Raw genomic sequence first — 26645 nt, 5'->3', positions numbered from 1 at the left:
GGGGAAGAAATGCCATCACCTCCTATTAGTCTTGCCTCCTCCATCTGTCCCTCCCCCAACCCAGAATTCATGCTTAGTGACCCCAGACTTTACCACCCAGCATCCCTAGTCAATTGGCTTTTGTCAAGACTGAGTGAATGGGATGTTTCACTGGCCTGAAAAGATCTTTCCTGGCCTGCTGGAATGTGCTACTCACACAGGAATTGGCTCCTCCTTTTCTGTCTCTTTCTCGTGTCTTTTATTCTTGTAAGATTAGACATAATCTCACAACCTTGTTATGAACCAGAACTTTGTATTTATGTCTAATTCTCTTATGGATTCAAATTCTTTCATGTGGGGTGGGGCAGGGAGCATTGAACACACTGGAGATGAATGGAAAAGGTGCTTTTTTCTTTTTTATGTGTGTATACATGTGTATAGGGGTGTGTGTGTGTGTGTGTGTGCACATGTGCACACATGAGCATGCACACACATGGGTACACATTCTTATGGATAGCTTATGGGTGCATGGTGCATGTGTGTGTGCTGGTACAAATGTGTGGGTGTCAGAGGACAATCTCAGGTATCAGTCCTCAGGAGCCATTCACCATTTTTTTGTGTGTGTGATAGGGTGTCTTACTGGCCCTGAGCTCACCAAATAGGTTAGGCTGGCTAGCAGTGATCCCCAGGAATCTGCCTGTCACTGTGCTCCAGTTCTAAGGTTGTAAGTGCGCACCCGCTTCCTAGCTTTTCATGCCAGTGCTCTAACGGGTCCTCATGCTGGTGGACAAGCACTTCACAGACTGAGCCTCCTCTCATCCCTCCTTCTTGGCACCTCATTGTTTTGCTGGTCTTCTTATGCACAATCTCGGGCCTCTTTCATCCCTTAGATATAGAAAGGAGTGCTGGGATTCAGCAGGGGGCAGACTGGGTCAAGTTCTGGCATCCTCAGAGAATGGAGGAGACAGAGTCTGACAGACCCCACCCGACTGGGATATCAAACTGGGTTGAAAGGGGTGTTTAGGTTGGAAGTTGACTTGCCTCATCTCACCATTTATGAGTGTTTTTTTTCCTTTCTCCCCACAGGATCCACATCCGAGTCCACTGATCACCCTAGAGACCCAGGTGAGTGCCTCCTGTGGTCTTTGCCAATTATCTCTTCCTGGAGGTTCCATGACCAATGCTTTGTGGTAGTCTTCTGAGCCCTGTGGGACACAGAAGGGACAGACAGGCATATCACGATGCCCTCCTGCCTCATTTGCATGTGTGGTGTGCACAGACAGATGCAAGCACACTGGCTGATTGTACATATGTGTGTGGTATTCTGCATACATTCACATACACACAGACAGGTCACTGAAGGCATCCCCTACCCAGTGATCCCAAGCAGGTGACTGCAAAGGGAGAGTGGAGACAGGGGAATGTCTGCTCATAAATGGCACTGTTCCACTGCTCTGTTCCTTGGTGGTTGGTGCACAACACCACCGGAAATGTTGAGAATCCTGCTAGAGTCACCCAGTGCTGCAAGGGAAATTGGGGGTCCTGTTGGGATTATTAGTTTTGTTAACAAAAATAATTTAAGAACGAACTCAAATAGAAGCTTGGAAACAATTTTATTAGAGTTTATAAGAAAGCTCTCAGGTAGACAAGCTGTGAAGCTTGGCAGCTGCCCTGAGGAGAGAAACAGAGAAGAGAAAGGGCCATGCCTTTTGAGTTAAGCCAGCACAGAGGTCAGCCACATGATGGAAAAGCAGCTACACAGTGGGGAAAAGGCTTCAGACCAAGAGTGGAAAAAACCCAGAGTACCAGAGATAGAGTGTTGGGGCTCTGGTTGGTACCTGAAAGAACAAGACAACAGAGAAGAAAGAGGGAAAGACATTGTTCTGAGTCTTGACTGAGAAAGGTGGGCAGACCCAAAGGAACTGCTTGGTGGCTTGTAGGGATTGCACTAAGGGGCAGAAAATCTGAGAAGAAAAAAGTACATTATCTCATTAAAGGACTAATTATTCCGCCTATCGCTTTAGTGTGGCTTAAGGTGACTTGCCTTTCTGAAGGGTGGTCTCTTGACCAGGTAATTGGCCATCCCAACTGGATTAACTCTTAAGGGAACAGACAATAGCATGTCCCTACTGAGAGGTAGATTCCAGTCTTTTGGCTGGCAGACAACAGCTTTCCCTTAATGGGCCTTCAATAATACTGTAATAGCAAGACCCAGCTCCCAGGCAGGAAGTTACACTTACGTCTGCTTGGGTACTGGAACATTCTGAATGACCTAGATAGCAGCGGTGTTTCCATGTGGGGCAGATGACCCATGGGTCCAGAGAAGGAAGATACGGCCTGGCCCTTATGTCTTCTTTGTGGGTACCTGCCCCAGAGCCACTGAGACCCAGGTAGAATACAATTCTATGTCTTCTAGCCTTGTGGCATTGGTGAGGCTGTCTACCCTCCAGGTCATTCCTTTTCCATCTAAAACATGCCACCTGGGAGAGTCCTAGTGAGAGTCACAGGAAGTAATCAGAACACCAGAGGTTCATGGGGCACGTGTTCACTCTTATACCAAAGCACCGCAGCCCTACCTACTGGCATTGAAGGTGAAGGTCTCTGAATGGATGGCCTCCTTCGCTCCATGGCTTGGTTAGACAGGAAAGAGAAAAGGAAGACATGCTGGACCCCCCTTGGAGCCCCAGAGAGAGCACATTCCAGGTGTCAGACACAGTAAAACATATTGAACATTTTATGGATGAGTAACAGCCTTTGGGGGGATTTCTGCAGCATGCTGGCAAATACCACCTGCCTTCCCCTGCCTTCCCCAGCCCTGGATCCTGGTCACTCATCAGCACCTCTGCTTGAGTCTTCCCAAGGAGTGAGAGGAGAGTCACAAACCCACCTACCTTCAAGGTGGCCTAACTACTAAGAAGCCCATAAACTACAGGGAAATGGATTCTCAGGGTTTCTCTGTGCTTGTCTGTCTTCATGTCCCACGGTGCACACCACTATAAGTGCCCTAGGGAGTAGCAGGCCCCAGGAATAGCAGAACAGGACAGATGGGAGGTCTCTGAGGAGGAGAAGGATTCTGAGTCCTCTCTTCTGCTTTTGCTCATTCTTTGCGCAGCCCTTTAGAGTATACCTAGAGACAATCCACTCATTGTCTCTATGAAGGAATCTTACCTGTCAAATTAAGTCACCTAACAGTTTGTTTTTTCCATAATGAAATTCACTCAACTCTAAAAACCATACTAAGCTAGTGGGTCTCAATCTGGGCATAATTTTAAGGCTCAGAGGATATTTGCGAAGGTCATGAAGACACTTAGGGTTGTCTTATACAGGGGGACCAGTTCATCCTTTAGTGATGGGGTTGGAGCTCATTAATACATAAGCAGCCAGTACATTACAAGCTTCAGGCCAGTAAGAGGTTCTGTCTTAAAACAAAGCAAAACAACAACACCAAAAAAAAAAAAAAAAAAACAACCCAGCACCTGGGGAACAGTATCCAACAGTATCTGAGGTTGACCCATGGCTTCCACATGGAAAATAATTATTTCCCACAATGGCAAAGAGCCTATCCAAGGTTCCAGTGGGATCAAAGTTTAAAGACATTGCATCATTATTAGTGTTAGTAAAAGCACAACATTGAAGAGCTATACCTGTGTGTATGCAGGTGTGTATATGTATCTACACAATACACATCTCTATACATATATTTGCATCATATTGAGTAAATTCTAAATTACAAAAATAAAGTTATAGCACTCCTTTGGGTATCCTCCAAAACCATTTCTGTGAATTCCCAGATGTTATGTGTCCCACTTTGGGAAGTATTTGCCTCCCCGTCTACCCTGGGACGTAAGATAACTCCCAGGGTAGGTTGTGAGGTGGACTGTGGAGTGATAACTCTCCTCTCCTTGCTCAACCCTTTCCCAGAAAGCAAATTGTTCTGCTCAGGGAAGCTGTGGACAAGCATTCCATGTCTAGAGCACCAGAAGCCAACTCTTCTCCCCTGCACTTGACCATCCCATGTCCTTTGCTCTGGACTTCATCCAGTCAGCTCTTCAGAACCTCCATGGGAAGAATGGCGGTGCCCCACAGCTTTGGAAAGCATATTATGAGAGGGCAGTGTCCCTACATAGTGGCCACTGTTAAGGTTCTGTGAGCTCCAGGGTAGTGGTGCAAAGCACACTTTTGACATCAATACCACACACCTTTAGGGAAGGCTTCCATTAGTCTTCAGCAATGCCCCCATCAGTCTCATCTGATTCATGGTCTTTGGGGTGTGAGAGGAGCTGTAGGGTATTGTCTTTATGACCTCAGATTTTTCATGTTAGAGAGACATTGTAGTGGGTAGGAAGGTATTTATCAGTAGGTAAAGGGCTTTCTCCAGAACCCACATTAGGAAAATAAATCTGGACATTGCAGGGCTCCTCTAATTCCAGAACTTGAAAGGCAGAGACAAGTGGGTCCCTGGGGCTCATTGGGCAGACAACATATACTACTTGATGAGCTGGAGGCCAATCTGAGACTCTCAGGTTGACCACTGGCTTCTACACACACACACACACACACACACACACACACACACACACACACACACACAGAGCATTAGAACCCAAATAAAGTGCGAATGTTTTTTTGTGACTTGTCCCAAAGTCATATGTGATTTGGTACTAGGTCTCAGCCCATCACAGAATATACAATGAGATTCTGCCCAGCTGCCCTCCATGCAGTAGGTCAGATAAAAAGGCTAAGCTAGATTTTCTGGTTAAAAAAAAAAAAAAAAAAAAAAAAAAGTAATGTCCTAAATGTTACCTATCTGCCATGAGCAAGATGATAGGTATGGAGGACTTGGAAGAGCTCACCCTGCAGAGGCAGCATTCATAAGAATTCTGAACCTTGGCCAAGTTCCCTCTTCCTCCCATAATGCCCTTTTTGCTCCCAGTGGGATTTCCTGCTGTTTCTTAGAGTCCAAGATCCCAGGTGTATGTTGGATATCACCATGAGCCTTGTCCTTACATCACACATGTGCAATATGGCTTTGCTGACAGTTCAGGTTGAACAGGATCCCAGGTCACCAATATACCCACTTACTTCCTGCATCTCATTCTCCCTGATAATAATTACAGGAGTCTTTCACATGTAGCCTAGTATATCTGCCTTCACATAGTTATGTGGAGCTGGGGGAGATGTGTGAACTCTGAGGGTCCTCTTATGCCCTTTGCCATTAGCATGGTGGAACTTTGCACCTGCTGGCAGCAATAGGATTCTCTGCTTAATAGTCAGATTAATATCATGAAGGAGTGAGTAATGTCCAAGTCTCTGGTGTCAGATCTCTCGGTAGTACATGGCTCCTGTGGATGTCTCAAGTAAGCTCTGCTTGGCAGTCATGACCACTAATCTGCTCTCTGGCTGGAAGTACCTGAGAACCAGATGACTTAGAAATGAAAAATCTGAAAGGACTTTAAATTTGGTTGGTGGCTTGGAATCATTATTGTCAATCATATTACCACTCACACTATTATTAGATTCAGTTTCCAGATGAGGCACTTAAGGGTCTTAAAAGTCAGATAACTTAGCCAAGATCCACAGAAGAGACTTTGCAGTGATTGGGTGTCAGGCTCAGGGTCATATGACATCAGAATCTTTTCTTGCAGTCTCCGTTTTGTTAGGTTAGAGAATACAATTGCTGTGATCAGTAGAAAGATTTACTAATGCTTAGACTAAGCCAGACATACCAGTTCTGGTGTTTATAAACCACTGTCTATGGATATACTTAGATGGGGGTGGATGGATGAATATATGGATACATAGATGACAGCCAAACATATTGATGATATATAGCAGGCAGGTAGATAGTGTCTTACTTACTATTCTATACTGCAAATAGACACTGTGACTAAGGCAACAAATGAAACAGAGGTTCTCAACCTTCTTAATGCTGCTACCCATTAATAACAGTTCCTCACGTTGTGGTGACCCCCAACTATATTTTGTTGCTATTTCATAACTGTACTTTTGCTACTGTTATGAACTGTAATGTAAATAGCTGATATATAGGATATCTGAGACCCTAGAGGGGTCATAGCCCACAGGTTGAGAACCACTGCAAGTCTAACCCAACCTTATCTGATAGTGGGAGTTATGGGTTAAGAACCACTATTATAGAAGAAAGAGTATATTTGGGCCTTACAGTTTCAGAGAGTGGGTCCATAACCATCATGGAGTGGGACATGGCCACAGGCAGGCAGGCATGATGCTAGATTAGAAGCTGAGAGCTTGCTTCTTGATTCAGAAGCCTGAGGTAGTGGTCACACCAGGAATGACATAGACTTTAGAAACCTAAAAGCCTGCCCTCAGTGATAGAGCTCTTCCAACAAGGCCACACCTCCTAATCCTTTCCAAACAGTTCCACCTACTGGGGACTAAGTATTCAAATACATGGGCCTATGGATGCCATTCTCATTCAAACCACCATAGATAAATAGAAGACAGACAGAAAGACAGACAGACGCATAGGTAGACAGACAGAAGATACATGCATAGATGGCTAGATGGTTGGATAGATAGACAGAGGGAATGCTTTGTAAAAGTATCCACAGCTGTACTTCTATACGTAGGTAGAGGTGATGATGGAGAGACATGTGGCTGGATGGTTGTAGACAGATAGATGTATAGATAGATATTGAAAAATAGATGCATGGATGGGTGCATACATAGACAGACAGAGGGACTGCTATACTCAAAGAGTATTTTTATTTTTTTATTTTTGTCACACAGGCTGCCATAAGGCCTGTGGGTAAATGGCTTAGGCTACAGACACAATCAAAAAAATTCATTTCAGAACAACAAAAAATAGACTGTCTCCCTGAACATCAATAATGTTGTGATAAATCTGAATGCTTTATTTGATTCTTTTTCATTGATCCTCAAGGGGGACTATCATTTCTGAACCTGCTCCAATTGTCATGGCCTCTTGTCATTTAATTTCGCCTGCTCCACATGCTGACTCCTACCCCCAAGGCCCCTCTGTTGATTAGTAAATGGCTCCTGCTCCAATGCAGAGACACCTAGGGAGTTGTCCTGAAGGAGCTCTTTTGTAAAGATCTGTCAATCTGAGTATTTCTGAGGTTGGCTCACTTGGAGGGGAACAGAACTTCATTTGCATGGAGATCTCTCAGGGCCTTGGAGATCAAGGGCAGCAGGAGGGAAGTCACTGACTGTTCAGTTTTCAAATCTAACCAGGTGCTTGAATTCCTTTGATCAGCTAAGTGGGGGCATGGAGGGAGAGAGTGACAGTCACATTATTTAAAGATGTTACTAAGGCCAGGAGGATTACAAACAAAGCCAGGGAATGTGAAAGGGAATGAAAGCTTAAAAATTATACTGTGTAATCCATTCATCTTGGCTTATTCAATAAATAGCTCTGAGGCCACGCAGAGGCCAGCCTTGTGTGAGACATCAAGGATGTGACAGCAAGCGAGGCAGAAGGCTTCTGCCTGGAGCATCATGTTGGGAGAATCAGATGAGAAATGTGCAAGCGTATGATCATGGCCTTAACATTGGTAGCCATAGTCAATGGAATGAGCCACTTGTGCATATATGAGAGTAGGTGGGCAAGAGGGATTTGCTCAGCAAACTCTCTCTGAGGAGGTGAGAGTTTTTGATTTTGTTTTTACTGATACAGAGGAGAGTCTCATTATATAACCCAGGTTGGCTTTGACCTGGTAAGCCTCCAGCCTCAGCCAATGTTGGGCTAATTACACTCCATGGGAGGTGTGTTTTGAGCTTGGAGCTGACACAGTCAAGAGTTAACCTTGCTAAGAGATGGCAGTAATCACATTCCAAAGCTTTTGCATAATCTGTCTGGGTGCCTATAACAATAATGCCACTTTTCCTTAGGATCAATTAAACCATGTGAGCTGCTTCAAACTCCTTCAGTGCTTTGTGTCATCATAATGTCAAGACGGATAAGGAATTGCCTTATCAAACCAGAATGAAGAAAGATAAATGAGAGGGAAAGACAAGGGACCTAAATTCCCAGCCATCCGGTCACTGATCACAAGACTGTCCAATGGGAGGGAGCTTGAAGGCCTGAGTGTGTTGTGCTCGTGTGGGGAACGATGTTGGGAATCTCGAGGATGGCTGCCATTAGCTAAGTTATGGACTGCTGTGGAAATGAACTTGAGCTTCCTCATAAAGCCAGTAGTTTTCAACCAGGGTGATGCTGGCCAGCAGAGGACATTGGCTATGACTAGAAACATGTTTACTGACAAAACTCAGAGACAGAGGGTGCTCTTGACATCTTGTAGGTAGAGGTCGGGGATCTGCTAGCCATTCCACAATGTGTGGGACAGTCCCCCTCCTTCCAAAAGTTTTCCAGCTTCAAATATCAATAGTGTCGAGGTTGAGAAAGCACGGTGTGTGCTTGTTTGCTTCTCAACAGTTTATTTCACAAAGATACTTCAGCCCGGCAATGCTGGCTTCCTGGGTGTTATTGTTTGTGCTCAAAGGTCACTAACTTCAATTAATGTAAGATTTTAGCCAGCCTGCAGGTGGTAGCCATGGCACATTCATCCCTCCTCTGCATTGGCATTGACCTTGGCTATAAACATAATAAACCCTTCCCCCCAGTATTCATAACCATGTGTTCAGTGTACACAAAGGGCACATCTTGTTTGGATAATTATGATTGTGGAAGGAAAACTCACCAGGAGAGATAATTTCCTACAAGATTTATGGCTCATTAATATAGAGAATATTCAGGTTTTTGTTTTTGTTTTTAAGAAATTGCAATTGGGAATATATCTCAGTGGTAACACATTTGCCTAGCAGGTGTCAGGCCTTGGGCTCCATCAATAGCACGGCAAAAATCAAACAAAAACATAATAAAAGTTCAGCTACTTGGCTGGGCTTCAGAGAGGGCTTGGTCAAGGCTTTTGGACTACTGGAGCAGGTCTCCTGGTTTCTAGGCTCGGTTCCTCTTTCTGGGCCGAGCCTCTTTTGTATAAACTTCTTTCTCTGGAAGCCTTCCTGCCACCACTGGGATTAAAGCAATTGCCGTCTGTTCTCCTCTCTTCCAGCTCTGGGCTTCGATTAACCTTTTCCTCCATAGAGAGTGCTTTTTGAAGTAATCAGGAGCTTCTGAATGGCCCTTACCTGAGTCTCCAGCCCATTAATTCTTATGATGCCCAGCATCTGTTGAGAATGGCAGAGACCAAATTGCCTGCCCATCTTCTGCCTCCTGTGGGGAGCAGGGCCTCTTGAGGGCAGAGCAGACCTGTCTAGGGGACAGCAGAGCTTTTTTCTGTCATCATCCTGCTGGCTCTGATTTGTGGGTCTTTAATTAACTTTGGTGGGGCTGGACCATTGCCTAGGCAGAAAACGGGACTGTATGCAGGGAAGATCTGTGGTCCCATGGCCAAGGATCCTTTCTAGTCCCTGTGACTCAGAGTGACTGCCGTGAGGCACCATTCCACAAATAGCCAGCCAGTTCTCCAAAGCCCAACCACATGCATCTGCACAGTCACAGGAAATAGATGGTATTGTCATCGCCCTTCTTCAGTCTCCAAGCCAATGCCTTGGTGGCTTGAGTTCATCCCTTAACTCACCATACACACAGTCATTGTTTTTACTGGCAATGGCGGTTGTATTCATCACTTTTACATCACTATGACCTAAGTACCTGACAGAAGAAGCTCTTGAGAGGAAAATCTCCTTCAAGCTCATCCTTTCAGAGGCCTCAGTCCATCGAGGCAAAGAAGATGGAGTGGGCCTCATGGCCGTAGAGTATTATATGTAGCAGAGGTTGTTCACATCCTGGTAGACCAGAAGGCAGAGGGAGAGTACAGAGCCAACAGCAGTTCAAAGGCCTGTTCTTAGTGACTTACTTTGGCCAGCAAGGCCTCTCCTCCTAAAAACTCCACAGTCTCCCTAAATAGTACCAGAAGATGGGGACCAAACTGGCAAAATATAAACCTGTGGAGCATATTTCAGATGCACCAGCCATAACAACACTACCCATTAACTGTGACTGTGTGGACATGAGAACTAGTTTGCATGTGTACTTAGCAAGCTAGTACTTTCAGTGAGTTTATACTAAGCCATTATATAGTATATAGCAATAACCAATGAGTACGTTTACTTTGAGATGAGACCTGTACATTCTGTGTAGTTAGCAACCTAATATTTTTAGCTAGTATTTACTAAGCCCTCATTCAGAGGGTTAGAAAGTTGTTACCATTGACTCCATCACTCACATTTTGTCACTGTCCTGTATGGAAAGTGTCTCTGTCTCTCCCCTATCATGGATGAGAAACTGAGGTATGAAGAGTCTCCATTATTTGCCCAAAATGAAACAAGATTTGAACTTAACGTCTTAGTTTGAATTTGTCTGGAGATAAAACCCATGAGACGGGAATGAATTTTAATCCTATTTTGCAGATGAACCAACTAAAGCCCAAAGTCACACCCAGTGCTAGGACAGGAACCACAGCCAGGTGACAGATGAAGGAAGCCCTATTGTCCTCGCTGCCATGTTGCTAAGATACTACAACAAAGTAAAGATGCAGATTTTGTAGAGATACTGATTAGTGTAGTGTGGGTTCCATACGGTGGAGATACAGATGGGGTAGATACTGACTGGTATAAAGTAGGTGAGAGAAAGATTAGGTATAGATCATACGTGCTTATGAAAATAGACTAAGTCAGGTATAGATACGTGCATAGTCTGAATATAGATTGGTGTAGATATCCGGTAGGAAGAGTGGAGATTTTCTTCCAGCACACAGTGTCTGCCCTCAGAGAGCCCCATGCACTTTGAGCACTGGGGTGTAAGCCCAGGCGACTGCCAGCTTAGGGACAAGACATCATTGCCACGTTTGCACTGACTCACTTGCATCAGGAGGCCACAATGACATCTGGCATAGTTATGTATATCATCATGTGCCAAGGTCTATGAGACTTGGGCTGTCAGCTCTATGGAGTTTTCAAGCAGAGCTGTATGAATTTGGGAACTCAAGAGAATGTTTCAGTGCTAGAATGTTAAAGCTGGGTTTGTAGGTTCTGGTTGCCAGGATAATTCACCCATGAAAACGCCTTTCATATAAATTAACAGCAGGAGGGCAGTCAGGTGCACAGAGATATAAACATTCCTAGGTGGGTCAGAGAGGGCCTGAATGAAGCAGCTTACTGTTCGTAGTCACTGCAGGGTTTTTATGCCTAGGACTTTGCTAAGCACTGTGTATATGTAGCCTTTTCTAATCATGCCCTCAGTCCTCTGTGGGGATAGACATGGAGTGCATTTGGAGGCTGAGTTCTGGCCTGAGATGCAAGAGCTCTGGAGTGGCAGAGCAGCCTCAAACCAGCCTCCCTCCCAGTCAGTCTTATCATAACTCACCCTTTGAGTGAGAAAACTATGGCCCAGGGTGGCTGGGGATCTCTCCCAGTCACTCTGCAACCCAGCAGTACACCTCAGTCTAGACTTACCCAGAGGCCCTCTGGCTGCCAGGGACAGTCAGATGAGAAACATGAGTCCTCAAAACAAGAAGCTGGGCCCTGGTAGAAGGCTGGCAGTCCCGCTCTGGCATCTTCACTTGACTGTCTCCATGTTGGACATCTGAGAGATGAAGTGTGATGGGTGGCCCCTCCTCATCTTCATGCCACCCACTGTCCACCTCCCTCCCCTCCCCCAAAGGCTGACCTTGGTGCTTGTCATCAGTAAAGACTATCCCTGCCCTGGCTAAGAGAGGCAGGAGGCAGGCAGGCAAAGCAGTGTGGTAAATTTCCATGTGTGGCTGTGCCCCTGTGGCGCTCTGCCACCTGCGGACATCCATCACATAGCCACAGCTCCTCTGTCCTTCCTCTCCAGCTCCAGGGTGGTGCCACCTGCCAGGTCTACCGCCTGCCTTGGAGCATCCTCCTTGACAGTTTTCTTTGTAAAGCCTCATTGTAAATTTCTCCTGTGGTCCCTTGTACTCTGGAAAAGCAGTGTCACTTTTTGGGGGGCCCACTCCTTTGATGGCCCAGTGCTGCTGCTAGAGGAACTCTCCAGGCTGAGTCACCATCATCTAAGGCTGTGTTTTGACGTAAGAAGGGGTCCTTATGTGGAAAGAGGATGCCTGAAGAGAAGAAGGGGGCAGGCAGGGCTCTGAGGGAAAGAGTCTGGGTTGTGGAATGTTTTTGTAGAGAGGATGGTGGCTATCATCTTGGGACCATCTTCCCCTAAAACTGAGCCAAACAACAAACAGGATAAGCACTTGTGTTAATATCTGAGGACTCAAGCATGTGAGAAGTGATGCCTGGGACATAGGACAATAGCTCTGGGTCCTGCCACTGTCTCACGTCCTTCTGTCTGGCCTAATCCCAGTGCTTCTCTTTCCAGGACAGACTAAGGCCTCTCAGGTCTGGGTAAGATCTAAGCATTCAGGTTCTTCCTTTGGATCCGTAGCAGACAGACAGACACGCCGGAAGGAGGTCATTTCTTCTAGCAAGCAAAGACCATGAAAACTGTTCTTTTCCTGTTTTCTGTCACACTTCAGGAAACGTTAACTGCCCTGGCACTCAAGTCTGATTTCATAGACGTGCCACCACCTCTCTCTGTGGCCTTGAGAGCTCTTGGGAGGGTCCCAGCCATTTTTCTGGCACATAGCAGCCCTTCCTGTGGCCGCAATCTTTTGGAAAAGGAATATTTTATTAATTATGGCCCCAATTCTGTTTTCTGAGAGGCACAGTAGCACTTGGTTTGCCGTTAGTGGGTGAGGGCAGAGGCTGAAAAGGGGGGAACTGAAATGAGTTGCTAGTCTGTGTGACGGATGGGTGGGGCTGAGGAACATTCCCAGAACCTGCTCGATGCTGGAAGAAAGAACCTCAAATGCTCTAAAGGGCTCTGAGATGCTGGCTCGCAGGATCCAGGTACTGCCCCAAATACCAACAGGCACCAGTGATGGGCCAGGAGGCACCTTCTCATGTCATGGCCATTGTTCAAAGTGATTCTCCAGGCCTCCTCTGATTACATATGGGTTCTGTCTGTTCTTAGGCCATGTGGAGGGGACGTGGTGGTGGTGGATGAACAGCAATGAGCCTCTACATACCCCTTTGCGTACAGTCCCCTCACGGTCCCCACTGGGCTCCCTGCTGCCCTCTATCACCTCATCTGGCAGAATGTGTCCAGACCTAGCCAGGCAATGAATCAGGTCACAACTACTCACCTTCATGAGATGGCTGCTACTGAGATCCAGCTCAGCAACTCGCAGGTGGAGGCTGGACCAACATGGTCCATTTAACTTATTTAAATGAACTATTTATTATTGAGTTTTGACAAAGGACCTAATGTAGTTCAGGCTGGCCTAGAACTCAATAGATAGCCAGAGGTAACCCTGAATGTCTGGTCCTTCTGCCTTCACCTGAATGCTGGGGCTTTAGATGTGCCCCATCATTCCAGAGTTTAGCCAGCTGAAGGGCAGAACATAGGACTTTGTGCCTACGGGGCAAGCACTCTACCAGGTGACCTGCTCTTAACCCCACTTTTCTGCTCTTTTGCCTGCAGCTGCACTGTGCACTTGGGCTCCAGGTCTGCCCTGATTCCCCCTTGTCTCATCCATGGCTGCTCAACCGTGGTCCCCTGACATTGTAGAAAGGTTCATTCTCCACTGCCCTCTGCACTGTAAGACATTCAGCAGCATCCCGGCTTACCCACTAACTGGAGTGACATGCCCTTACAATCTGACTGTTAAGAATGGCTTCAGACTTAGCCACATGTTCCTGAGGGACAACTCATCCCTGGCTGAGCACTACCTACCAAAACAAGGAGTGTGTGAAAAGACTAAAATCCATGAGCTATGACTCTGCTGGTTCTATGCTGGTGAAGCCACTGCTCAGGCGGCCAGTTTTTGCTCCTAAATGACCTCATATAAACTTGTTCTAGACACATCACCAAGCGTCTCCCTTCGCTGCACTGATTTGCCAAGCAAAATGCTTCTACTGTTCTGCACATTTATAAAATAGCAAGACGTGGTCACAGGTCTTCATACCCACAGTGAAGGGCTCCAGCTTGGGGAAGTGGGACCTCCCAGTCCAGGTATCTATTCTATAAGAGGTGTCAAGTTAAACCCCAAACACAACGCAAAGCTGCATCCCTGAAGACTACAGCGATGACATTGACTGGGGTTTCAGATCTGTTTGGCTAGGCAGTCTCAGGAGGGTGTGGGCTCCCCCTGACACTGCCAGAAATAGTCTGTGGCTTTGGGGCCCGACACTAGGATGTGTTCAGACCTCACTGGCATCAATCCCTGGATTTGCTGAAAGAAGCCTGTGTATAGGGCATCAGCTTAGGACAACGGGCCACTGTAGGTCCTGGCAGCCTCTGGGTGTTCCTCCCAGGGTGTTTTCTGAGGGTAGCTGGGTTGGCTGCAAATGTGGTTTGTTTTTATTTTCTATTTTTGCAAATACTCCTTTGGGGACTTGTGGGTTCCTTTCTCAATTTGGGTTTCATGGTTGCAGTCATCGGTGCTATACTGTGTGGCTATATCATTATCACACTCTTCATGCATTGAATATTTATTGAGAGTCTACTGTGCCCAAGACACTGTTTTCAGAGTCTGGAGTCAAAGCAGTGAAGTTGACACTGGTCCTGACCTCCCGAGCTCACACGCTGAACGACAGTTAATGAGAATTGTGGGTATGTCAGATAGGACAAGTGCTATGGAAAGAAAGTCAGGCAGAAGGTTGTGGACGAGTTAGCTGAGTCTGGGAAAGGGTCCCCCTTTAATGTGACAGGACAATTCCACGTAGCAACATTTGAACAGAGAGCAAGTGACCGCATGAATGGGGACAGTTGGTGCAGAGTCCTGAGGTAGGGTTCTCTCTCTCTCTCTCTCTCTCTCTCTCTCTCTCTCTCTCTCTCTCTCTCACTTTTGGTTTTTTGTGACAGGGTTTGTCCATGTAGTTTTGGTGCCTGTCCTGGATCTCACTCTATAGACCAGACTGGCCTCAAACTCACAGAGATCTGCCTGGCTCTGCCTCCTGAGTGCTGGGATTAAAGGTGTGCTCACTTACACAACTTAAGTAAAACATAACTCTCTGAACAGATGAAGATAGGTTTCTTCTGTATCCCAGAAACTAATCAATATTTATATGTATAATCCAGCTATTATTTGGCTTAAAAGGGCTTATTGGGAAATGTTATCATTTATACTATTTTCTACAGAGAAAATATTTTACTGTTTAAAAAAAAAAAAAGGTGTGTACTACCAGCCCGGTGGTAGGGGACTCTTGGTGTGGAGAAGCTAGAGCAGAGAGAGGTTTAGGTCAGTAGGATGCTGTTGAATTTAGAAATGAGTTTGCTTCCACACTACACTGGGAAGCCCTGGAATTGGTGGTTCCCTGATGCAAATGATCTGTAGTGGTCAAGAATGGAGTGGTCAAGAGCCACAGGGATGCCATAGTGGTTTGGACCAGTGTTAACAGAAGCCAAGAGAGTTGTTGCATTGTCCATATGATCTGAGAGTAGAACCTGCTGGACGGTGTATGGAAGCAGTGCAAGTGCCTGGTAAAACAAGACAAAATAAAACCATGTGAAAGCATATCAAGGGAAGTGAAATCCCCATACCCTTGCTCCATTCCTCAGATCACTGCTGTTCATGGCTATCATCTGTCCTTTGGTGCATGTGCATCTGTATGTGTGTGTGTGTGTGTGTGTGTGTGTGTGTGTGTGTGTGTGTGTGTGTGTGTTGGCAATAGGCATTTGTTTGTTTCCACGAAATAGAATCTAATGAGCCATATTGTATAATGACGTGTACTTCCTGTCTCTCAATCCTCATCTCATATCCGCCCATATTAATCTTCCTGATTATTAGATTTCTATTTTGTCCAACCCTGTTTCTAGCACCTGGCTTGGTATCTGTTACATAGAAACTGCTGGATAAATACTAGTTGAATATGTGAGCTGTCCCTTCGCTGGTGAGTTGATTTCCTGTTGTTAGATATGTAGGTGGCTCCTTTTCATTTTCCTGTTTTCTGCACAGCTGTTAGTCATTCTTACATCCGCAGTGTAAGTGACCAGATTTCACCAGCCCAGAGGGCACGTGTTTTAAATGATGTTAAGGGAAACTGACTTGTCCTGCATCAGGCTCCCTCAGATCTGTGAGCACTTAAGTGATTTCCTGTTTTCTATTTCAAAAGCATGGGCAATTGTTAATGTGTGCTGTTCTTGACAAATACTAGGGTAAGGGATTGAAGCATTCGCCAAAACAGGTATTTGCTGGTTCTTTGTTTCCTTTCCAGGGTTCCAAGTCCCGCTTGGATTCTCTGCCCCTCTTTGAAGCAAAGGAAGCAAGTAAGGGCCCTGAGACTGTTTGAGCACTTAACTATGTGCAGGCCACCATGCTAAGCTCCTCACAGGGGTAAACTCACTCAATCTCTTTGCTAAGAAGGTTCCAGAAACCCCTGTGAGATAGTGTGGCTGTCATCCAGCTTGTAAAGAAAAAGAAGAAAACTGAGGAGAGAGAGCTAAGTAAGTCACCTAAGGTCACAATGAGAGCAAGCTTTGGTTCTCAGCAGAATTCAGCCACCAAGGCACAGTGGGTGGATTTAGTAGTAGCTGGGACTGTCCTTTGAGGCTCGACCACTCTGTGATATTTTAGAAGCAAGAAATCAATGAATTCTTTGGGGAGTCAATGGTCTGAGCACAGGCTCAGGGCTATGCCTGGCTCACGGCCCAGCCTGTGGTATGGCAACTGGAGACAAAGCTCTATGCTAGGCCTCTGGAAGACAAAGCCACAGGCATGTGAAAAGGCATGCCCAAGGCCACATAAGAAAATAATGCCACCTATCCACAATGAGTTACATTCTCCCTTGACCAAGTACCCAAATGAACTGCTGAGCCAGGCCAACAATTTGACTATAGAGGTGGTGACAGAACTGTGAATTGGATGAGACAAAAGGTATATGGTTAGTGAATAGATGGATGGAGAACAGAATGAATGATAGAGTAATGGATGGATAGATGAATGGTGGGTGGATGGATAGTGGGAGATATGGATGTTGGATGGTAGATAGCTGAATTATAAAGTAATGGATGGATGGGTGGATGGATGGATAATGAATGGATAGGTATTATTGTGAATAATGGATGAATAGAAGACTGTGTGGAAGGAAGGATCATAGAGTGATATATAGATACTTAGATGATAGATTGGGTGACGGATTACTAGATGACAGACATGATAGATGGTAGATAGATAGATAGATAGATAGATAGATAGATAGATATGATATATGATATGCAGATAGATGATAAATACATGATGACTATGAAGATACATAGATAGACTCCCCCCTCAGCTAGGTAGCTAGACCACCTCAGTTCACTCTTTGGAAATCCGTAGCATGCAGCGATCAGTGCTTTAGGTACTAGGATTAAGATATGCAGGAAACCCGTACTTCATCACCAATGAGCCCATAGTCTAGAGCAGGTTATTGCTCCCTCTGTTCTCTCAAGGATCCCTTTGGCATCTGCAGGAACCTATGTCACCCCATGTCTGAATCTGCATAGTCAGACAAAGGAAATGTGTACCGAATACAGTTCCAGAATATACGTAAAACCAACGGTCTGCAGGTGCTCCTGTGCTTGCTTGCGCTTTTGCGTTGCTCGCTAACTAGATTTGGCAGCAGATGTATTAACTACTGTCAGTTAGAGGAGTGAGAGGAGGAAACAGTAACCCGAGACATCTGCTATCAGGTAGTGTGACATGAACATGTTGGCAGCTTGATCAGAGGTCTCGGGTACTGGCAATATCTTTGCAGTTACATTTATAAGTGAAGGACCCGATGCATCTTAATCAGAATCAGCAAAAATAATTGCCTGTTTAAGTACAAGTTCAATGACCCCAACATTTTCTCTACATAAACTCCTAAGACAACAGCTTCCTGGACAGGCCCTGGGGCTGGATAGGGAGACATATTTGTGCAAATGTGACAGGGAAGTTCCCCACAGGGAGACCGTGTGCAGGGCCATATGCATGGAGCTTTCTCCATCACTCCCTTTTTCTTTTAAAAATATTATTATTGTTATTATTATTTTTGGTATTGGAGTGTGTGCCAGAGCACATGTGTGGAGGCCAGAGGACAACTCAGTAAGATTGGTTTTTTTCTTTCACCTTTATGTGGATTGCAATTGTCAGTCTCAAGTTGTCAGGCTTCTGTCATTGGGCAGCAAGCTCTTTTACTCCCTGAGCCATCTCACTATCCCCTAGTTTTCTTTCTGTTTATAGCCGAATCTTTATAAGATATGCGGGCTTTTTCCATGTGGAGAGTGGAACCTGGCCCCTTTGAGCAGGCAAGGAAAATGCTCAGCCACTCAGCTAGTTATAGTCCAGCCTAGGGAAAGGGCCCATTGATGTTTCTATCTGTGGACTCATTCATTTTGTGATAGTATCTAACACCCCCAACATAACACCCATGGGCCAGCTCCCTAGGGAAGCAGCTGTTTATAATGTCTTCCAAAGGGTGAGTGAAAATCAGGCCCGATCAGAGCATTTCCTTCCATATAGACAGAGCTGTTCCTGAGAGAACAGAGGTGGAATGTGAGCATGAACAGGAAATTACAAGAGATAATAACAGCTAGGAAGCACAGGGCAAGGATCAGGGATTATCAGGTGAAGTGGTCATTGCAGGAGGGAAAGGCCCAGGTATTAAAGACCCTGTCAAGAAAGCCCAAATCCTCCTATAGGTGATATGGAGCTGCTGAAGGTGTCTGAACAGAATTGCTCACTAGGAGATCAGTTTGAGATCCTCTGCTACTGTGTGGGAATGTGTTGTAGAGGTGAGTTTAGAGGTGGAAGGGACCTAAAGAGGACATTCAGAAGAGCTATAATGATGGGTGAAAGGGATGTTGAAAAAGGGAGAGGAAGGGACGTATTGAAGGGGCATTAAAACAGAATGTAGGTAGTGCTTGCCAATCATGCATGAAGCTCTGGGTTTAATCTCCCGCACTAGATAAGATCACATGGAGTGGTTCTTGCCTGAATTCCAAAATGTTGGAGGAAAGGAACAAAAGGATCAGAATTTCAAAGCTGCCCTCGTCTACATAGTGAGTTCAAGGCCAGCTTGGGCAATATTATCTCAGAGAGAGGTGGGTAGGGGTAGATAGGATAGGCAAGAACTTTGACATGTGCAGTGTTAGTGTAGGGAAATCTGACTTAGGAAATAGGTCAATAGTGGATAGGTCCAGAGTGAGGAAGGAAGGGTCCTTGGAGACATGAGTCTTTGTGATGTGCTGGGAGGTTGTCAAGAACACGTGGGTCTAGAGGGTAAGACCTTGACCTACCCCTTCTCTCCCTCTCCCTCTCCCCCTCCCTCTCCTTCTCCCCCTCCCCCTCCCCCCCTCTCTCTCTCTGAATGATTGACCTTGATCCAAAGCTCTCATGATCGCATATGTGCTGAGAGAGGTCCTGTGGAAGCTCTTCTCTCTGCCTCCCTAGAAGACAAAGGTGGCTGGAGGCAGAGGGTGGTGCATCTCTGGACTTGACAATGCAGAATCTCACACCTAAGAACTCCAGCAAAATTGTTCCTTGCTCAGTTCACGGAAGTCCATGTCACAAGCCACTGTCTTCTCTTGGCTGTGAATACAAGCAAAACTAGTCAGACTCACCTGCTCTTCAAAGGAAAACCTGCTTTATTTTTTCTTTTTGAGGGGGAGAGGCATTTGTGAGCCCTTATGGGACTGAATATTCATTTTTATCCCAGCTGCAATGCATTACACATGACCTTATAAAACTCCATAATGGCTGTTTCTGGATAACACAAATGCAGAGTACACTCCTTTCATCCCCCAAGTGATTGTTAACAAATTTGTCACTCACTTTTCCTGTTGGGAAAGTTGCAAGGCCTGTCATCTATACAAATGTGCATGCTTCCTGAGCTGGCCTGACACTGTCAGCGTCTCAGACCAACACTGCCCATAATGAAGAGACCTGAAAGGGGAGTGAGGGGGCTGTTGACTTCTCTGGGTCAGCGTTCCCGATGGAATCCACAGGGGCTAACACCGTCCTGATCCTTTACAAGGTCTATGTATCTCTCTGATGTCCTATGGTAACCCAGAGAAACACGTGTGTGTGTGCACGTGTGCATGTATATGTGTGTATGCATGTTCATGTGTATGTGTGTGTGTGTGTGCATGCACGTGTGAGTGGGCACATACACACATGCATGGGTTGACCCATGGCCTCCATATGTGAGCATATAAACAAACACCACAAACACATGCACATGCACACATCAAGCCCTGGGGCTATATCACCAGTACCCCTTGATTGCCTTTGGCCACTGATGGTCCCTTTTTCCTCTCTGTTAATCTCCCCTCGACACTGGACACCCACTCATAATGTACAATTATCCAGGAAATTTGATTGTTGTATTTTTCCTACTGGAAAAAATGGAGTCAGACAACAGAGCTGGAAACTTCTGGTGAATGCTTTTGGTGCCTGGGCACCTTGCTTTCTGGAGGTGACTCAAGTCATTTCTGTCCTGGATTTTAAAATAATTGTAATTCCACATCCCAGCAAGGTAAGTCCCAGCACAAAACTCAATGTCTGTGGCAAAGAGCTATGTAGGTAGCTTTTCCCTCCCTTCCGTTTGGGCTGGGTTCTCCATCCACTCACCTCCATGTCTTTCCATAAGCTACACATCCGTCCCTAGATGTTCCTTCTTGTCCCCGGGTCCTGTCTCTTCTCCAGCCAGGTCAAGCTCAAGACTCCACTTCTCCTCTGCAGCTTTTCCCAAAGGGTTGGGTGGAAGCTGGTGACTCATAGACAAGTTTACGAATAGCAGGGGCAAACTTTAAAGACTTTAAGAGCTCTGTGCGTATTTTCCTAGTTACATCCCATTTATGGCAAATGAGACTAGTTTTCCCTCCAACGTATGGGTAATGTTTCTCTTTAAAATAAATTCACCAAAGTAGACATACCAATGGGCTGGCCAGAGAACACTAGAAAAGAAAAGAGTCTCCGGGCCATGCATAGAAGAAGGTGGAAAAGAGTAGATGGGTGATGTAACGTGGGGAAGGTGGTTCTCTTTCTTGCTGGCCTCCTCCTTCTAGAATCCCCAATGTATCAAGAGAGAAATTTCTCTCTTTTCCTGAGTCAGTTTCCTCACTAGCAAAACAGGCTTGATAATGTCTGCCCATATATCAGTTAACCCTTATTCCAGCAGCCAGCAGATGGGTCCTCCGCCCCCTTGCCATACAGCATACACCTCTAAGAGAAGGTCTTTGTAGGTGGCACTGTAGGTTGTTAGTACAAAAGAAGACCTCCATGGAGAAGTCTCTCAACCCCACTCCCCTCTTGGCTCTAACATGTGAGACCTCTCAAATGGAGGATGGGGATAGTGCTTGCCTCGTGCAGTCAGAGACAGATAGGTTCAGATGAAAATCACAATACAGCTCCTACTGCAGCCAGTTGCCTGCTGAGAGAGGCTTTGGAAATCACTGCTGTAGCCTTAAGCCCACTGGAGCCCAGACTCAGCTCATCCATCAAGGTGTACCTGTGGGAGATGATGCTTTGCAAAGGACTGCTAACTGGTGACCAAGTTCTTGTAGCAGCCTGTCTCATGCTGCTGTCACAAAACATTCGAAGCTAGGGGAGATGGAGAGCAATTGAGGAAGCCATCTGACATTGCTCTCTGGTGCATGTGCCAGAGATACACAGATATACACACATGAACTTGTACATATGCCAAAGAGAATTCAAAATATCTCACTACTTAACATGCTTTAGCTCTCAGACATTTTCCTATTAGTTATACACATGATAATATTTTAGAAATATGGGCTTAATAAAATAGCTTAATTGAGTCAGTTTCTCCCATTGTTTTTAACTTCTTTTTTTTATGATGTGGCTGCTAGGGCATTTGAGGTCATCCATGTGGCTCTCAGGGTGGTGAGGGAGAACAGGCTGGATCTGGACTCGAATGGAAAGACAACTAGGAAGATTTTTCCTTTTCTTTTTGTAAATTGCAATTTTTCTCAACTCTTTGTCTTGAAGTCTTCTGAGAGGATACAGAAAGGACTCCCTTTGTGGGTGGTTCTGGTTAGTTGAGTTTAGTTAATCCAGCTTGTGTCCACTTGTGTGTAATGCCCCCTCTCCTGGATGCATTCATGCTTAGCTCTCAATGCTGTACACATGTGCTCTCCCTACACCTTCTGCTAGGGTCTGTGTGGAAACGGAGAGCTAAAGAATTCAGAGCACTTGCCGGCAGGCACATGACTGTCAAGGGTGTAAGTTGTAGGCACACAAGTCTGACTGATCTGAAATGAACTTAAGTCCTAAGTACCTAGATCCCAGCCTCCCAAGCCCCTGTTGCTTCTAGATTCCAGAATATTTGCCCTGAGGGGTGAGCCTTTGTGATTGGGTCTCTGAAGTAGCTTTCTGGAGGCAGTCGTGTGCCTTTAGTTCATCTCCTCTGGCCCAGATAAAGCCAGCCAGCATCCCACTAAAGGTAGGGCAACCTGCCAGGAAAGGCTCACTGGTTGTATGGACTCACTGGGAAGGGGCATGCCACTATCAACATCTAGAAGTGAAATGAACTGAGCATTTAGATGCATGGACCCACAGGCTGCTCTGCAGCACAAAGCCAAGGCCATCCCATTGGTTCCCACCGGAGGGTGTGATTGTCTTGTCTGAACAATCCTGTTGCTGTTAGGGGATGGAAGCCCAACACTCAGGCACTGCCAAGCCCTAAACTGATCCCTGTGATCAGAACTGTTTGGTGAAGGGCCCTTAGCCAGGAAGCAAAATGGACAGAGAAGTTTGCATGAGGCCACCTGGGTCTGTCCTGTTTCACTACCTGTGTCTGTATATCACAGTACATAGATTGTCAGCTCAGTCCACAGTATGGTGGGGAAGAGTAGATAGGAGAATAGTATGTGGGCTTGGGTCCAGCTGTGTTGTGCATAATAACTGGCCTATTGGATCTTATGCCTGTCAATAAAACTGTAACACCTACCATGTGGGTCAATGTACATATGAATCAGTGGCCCCAGATGCACACACACACACACACACACACACACACACACACACACACAGGCATATATTACACATACATACACATAAACATGTACACCCAGGTACACACATGCATGAACACATATGTGAACACATAGAGAAAGCTTTCTTCATCCCAGAGGGCAGCTTCAGCTTCTATTCCTTCAAAAAGTAAAAACACAACCACAAACCAAATCAAAACCAGCCATGGCTGGGAAGCAGATGTGTCAGCCAAGCAGACCAAAGCCCTCAAGCCAAAGCCTACATCTGGCCGTCCTCAGCCGATCTCCACTGACTCCATTTGGACCTGGTTTGCATGGCTAGAGGCAGACATTGGCTCATCTGTTCTGGAGCCAGGGAACACGAGTGTTCATTTATGTTGTTTTAAGGACATTGCCTGCCTCCACCCTTGTTCTGACACCATGACCAAGAACATCATCTCAGGATGGTGAGGTTGAGACCTGATCTACACACTGCAGCTCTGAAAGGATCTTGCTTATTGCCTCTGAAGACATCATGCTCCCCGAGGCCTGGGTTGTTGCCATCTTGGTTAAAGATGTGCCTGGCTGATGAGATTCACAGAGGGACTGGCAATAACTAGGGGACCAGCTAGGGCATCACTGAGTGTAAACAGTGCCTTCGTACAGGGCAGCCGAGGGCCTGAAGGCTCTCAAATGCACTGACCATCATTGGCCGAAGACAGAATCTTGTCCAAACTGTCCAAGAGGAACTGCCAATGAGACATGTTCCCCTGAACCCTGACCCCCAGTGCACATGAGCCAGCTGCCTGGCTCATCAGGCAGGCTGCTGCTCCTTACTTATCCCACCATGAAGGAGCATTCTCCATGGAAACCCAACCCTAGGTATCCCAGCCCACTCATTCTGAGGCCCACTTGCAATCTTGTTTCTCGGACTGGAGTGGCTGAAATCTGGCAAAAAGCTAATAGCATTTCATAATCCCTGGGCTGGATGAAACGGCTTCCTTGCTCCTTCTAGGAGAAAAATGGATGCAGAGAGTGAATTACAAAATGCTGGGGATCCCAGCCCACCGCTCAGCTGTTGTAGAGAGCTCGTTATTTGGAAGAATGTTTTCGTGTTCATCAGTGGACAAACAGCTCTTTGATGAGCACTTGCTTTGTCAGAGATGGTTTCCGCACACGTGGAGTCAACAGATGTGCAGGCACGCATTGTGGGTGGGGGTGGGGTAGGGGGGATGGGGCTGAGGCTGCTAGTGTCATTGAATCCTCACACCACATCTGCTCATTCAACACAGTGATGGCACACACATTGATGTAAGGGAGGCATCACACTAGGTTTTCAACATTGTCTGTATGGTAGAACCTTCTAGAAGATATCATTTCAAAAGTAAGGATACTCAGAATGATCAATTGTTTTCCCTGTGGGTATGCCACTTGCAGGTTCATGTACTGGAAGTTATAAAGGGACTATTGAGGAATCTTTCATAAAATGTATTTTTATTATTTTATGTTACTATATATATGTACATACATATGTATATATATATTTATATATGATGGGGGCTGTGTCCTATGGCAATAATGTAGAGGTTACAGAAAAACTCCATAGAGTTGCTTCTCTTATTCCTGTGGGTTTGAGAATCAGACTCAGGCCACCTGGCTTGCAGGGCAAGCCCCTTTACCTACTGAGCCATTTTGCCATCTTGCCAGCCCTAAAGTAGATATTATATTTGCTGTACAATAAAATAAAGGAGACAAGTGTCAGAGCAGCTGCTTCATGATTTATTTGAGTCTAGATCTGAACCTGTCCAGAAATCGTGTTCTTTGTTCTAGGCTACAGTTTGGTGGGGTGTGAACATGAGCCAAATCCAGCCCGCTGTCCCGGAGGAGAAAGCTCAGGCTGGGGCAGGGTAGGTTCTGTTGGAAGACAGCCACACTCATTTATTATGTACTGCTTTGGACTCTGAGCTGCTAGCGCAGAGCTGAGCTGTGGAAACAGGGATCACCTGGCCTGTGAAGCTGAGAACTTTTGAGTCTCTGATACTGAGAAAGCCTTTGCAAGCCTCAGGTAACAGTGTGAGAAGGAAGTTTAGAAGCAGGTGGACTGAAGGGCCAAGAAATGTGAGCGTACACTTGTACATATCAGCTGTCTGGAGGCTCTGGAAGCCTGATTGTCTTGAGAGTTAAGCCCTATACCTAAGGAGTTATGGTAAATTATATCATACATTTGCATGCTTTCTCTCTCTCTCTCTCTCTCTCTCTCTCTCTCTCTCTCTCTCTCTCTCTCTCTCTCTCTCTCTCTCTCTCTCTGTGTGTGTGTCTTCCTTTTTCTTTCTCAAGTGTGTGTGTGTGTATGTGTGTGTGCGTGTGCTCTTTCTCTCTCTCTCTCTCTGTCTTCCTTTTTCTTTCTCATGTGTGTGTGTGTGTGTGTGTGTGTGTGTGTGTGTGTGTGTATTTGTATACTCACATGTGTAGGCCATTGGACAACTCCAGGCATCATCCTCAGGAACATCATCCTCTCACTGGCTTTGAAGTCACAGAGTAAGCCCGGCTGGTTGGCTGTTAAGCTCCAGGAATCCTCTGTCTCTGTCTCTCTCCAGTGCTGGAAGCTTTTTACCTGGTTGCTGGGGGCTTGAACTCAAGTCCTCACACTTGCCCAGCGAACACCTTACCCATTCAGCCATTTTCCTGGGCCCTTCCCTGCATTTTACAGTGGAATATAGTGAGGACAAGTTAAAACTTCTTCAGTCTTTCATCTTAAGCACAGGGTTGGATTCTTTAGGAGCACCCAAGATGCCTCATGGCACCATACCTGTTATGAGTCCCTGATCTGTGAGCCCAGAGCCCATTCTCATCCTCCTGTCTGCCTTGTGATCCATTTCCCCTTCTTCCATTTCTCACCTCCGTTATCTTGAGATCTTTTCAATTGTACTGATCCTGGTGTGGACCCAGCCCTGCCCCTCCACCCCAGAGAGGACCCAGTTCATCAGCAACATCCAGAGGACACAGGCTCTAGCTGAACAACCTGTCTCTTGTTCTGCTACCTGCCCCGTGTAAATCAGAATCTCCCCAGCACCACCACCCTGTTGTTTCCAAGCTCAGATTACTGATAGCCGAGGAAAGAGCAAGTCTGTCCAGCTTATTCTGAGTGCAGCAAGAGCCTCACAGGTTGCCAGCCTCTGACCTCAGCCCTGGGTGTCTGTGGCCAGAGCCAGAGCTGGCAGCCAGCTGCTTTGATCTAGATCTCAGATGTGAGCAGGTCAGTGGAATCCTCTGGCTCGCCAGGATGGAATTTAAGACTTGAGAGAAAAAACAGACTTGCCTGTGAAGTCCAAGTGCAATTTTATAGTTGGAGATTTGTGTTAAAATAGAATCTGATCATAATCAGGTATGAAAAGGCAACTGTTCCTTTCAAATTGGTCTAGCCGTATATGGTTAACTATTTGTGCACAGCTGTTTCATCTACTTTGAATAATTCTTTCTAAAAGTGCACACTTAACTCTTAAACATTGGGGGTTTTTAATGAAAATATTTGGTGCACAAATAAAAAGTGTATATATTAAAGGTATCTAGCACAAGCTGATTGCTTATATGCTGTCTAACGACTGCTACGATCAAGTGAATTAGTGAATCCTAGCAGTAAGCATGCATACCAGAACTC

General features: G+C 45.9%; 1 protein-coding gene across 1 annotated transcript in view; it reads left to right on the top strand.

Moving 5' to 3' along the window:
- Positions 1 to 372: 372 nt before the first annotated feature.
- The window catches only part of Xylt1 (xylosyltransferase 1), a 204962-nt gene continuing 178689 nt past the window's right edge, over positions 373 to 26645 (top strand). The window contains exons 1-2 of the mRNA XM_059259203.1: positions 373 to 381; positions 1066 to 1104. Coding sequence (XP_059115186.1) covers positions 373 to 381; positions 1066 to 1104 — 48 coding nt within the window. The remainder of the gene's footprint in view (positions 382 to 1065; positions 1105 to 26645) is intronic.

The sequence above is a fragment of the Peromyscus eremicus genome, chromosome 1, assembly GCF_949786415.1.
Source record: "Peromyscus eremicus chromosome 1, PerEre_H2_v1, whole genome shotgun sequence".
NCBI classification, from domain to species: Eukaryota; Metazoa; Chordata; class Mammalia; order Rodentia; family Cricetidae; genus Peromyscus; species Peromyscus eremicus.
The sequence above is the reverse complement of the archived record's forward strand: the minus strand, read 5'-3'. Positions and strand labels throughout refer to the sequence as shown.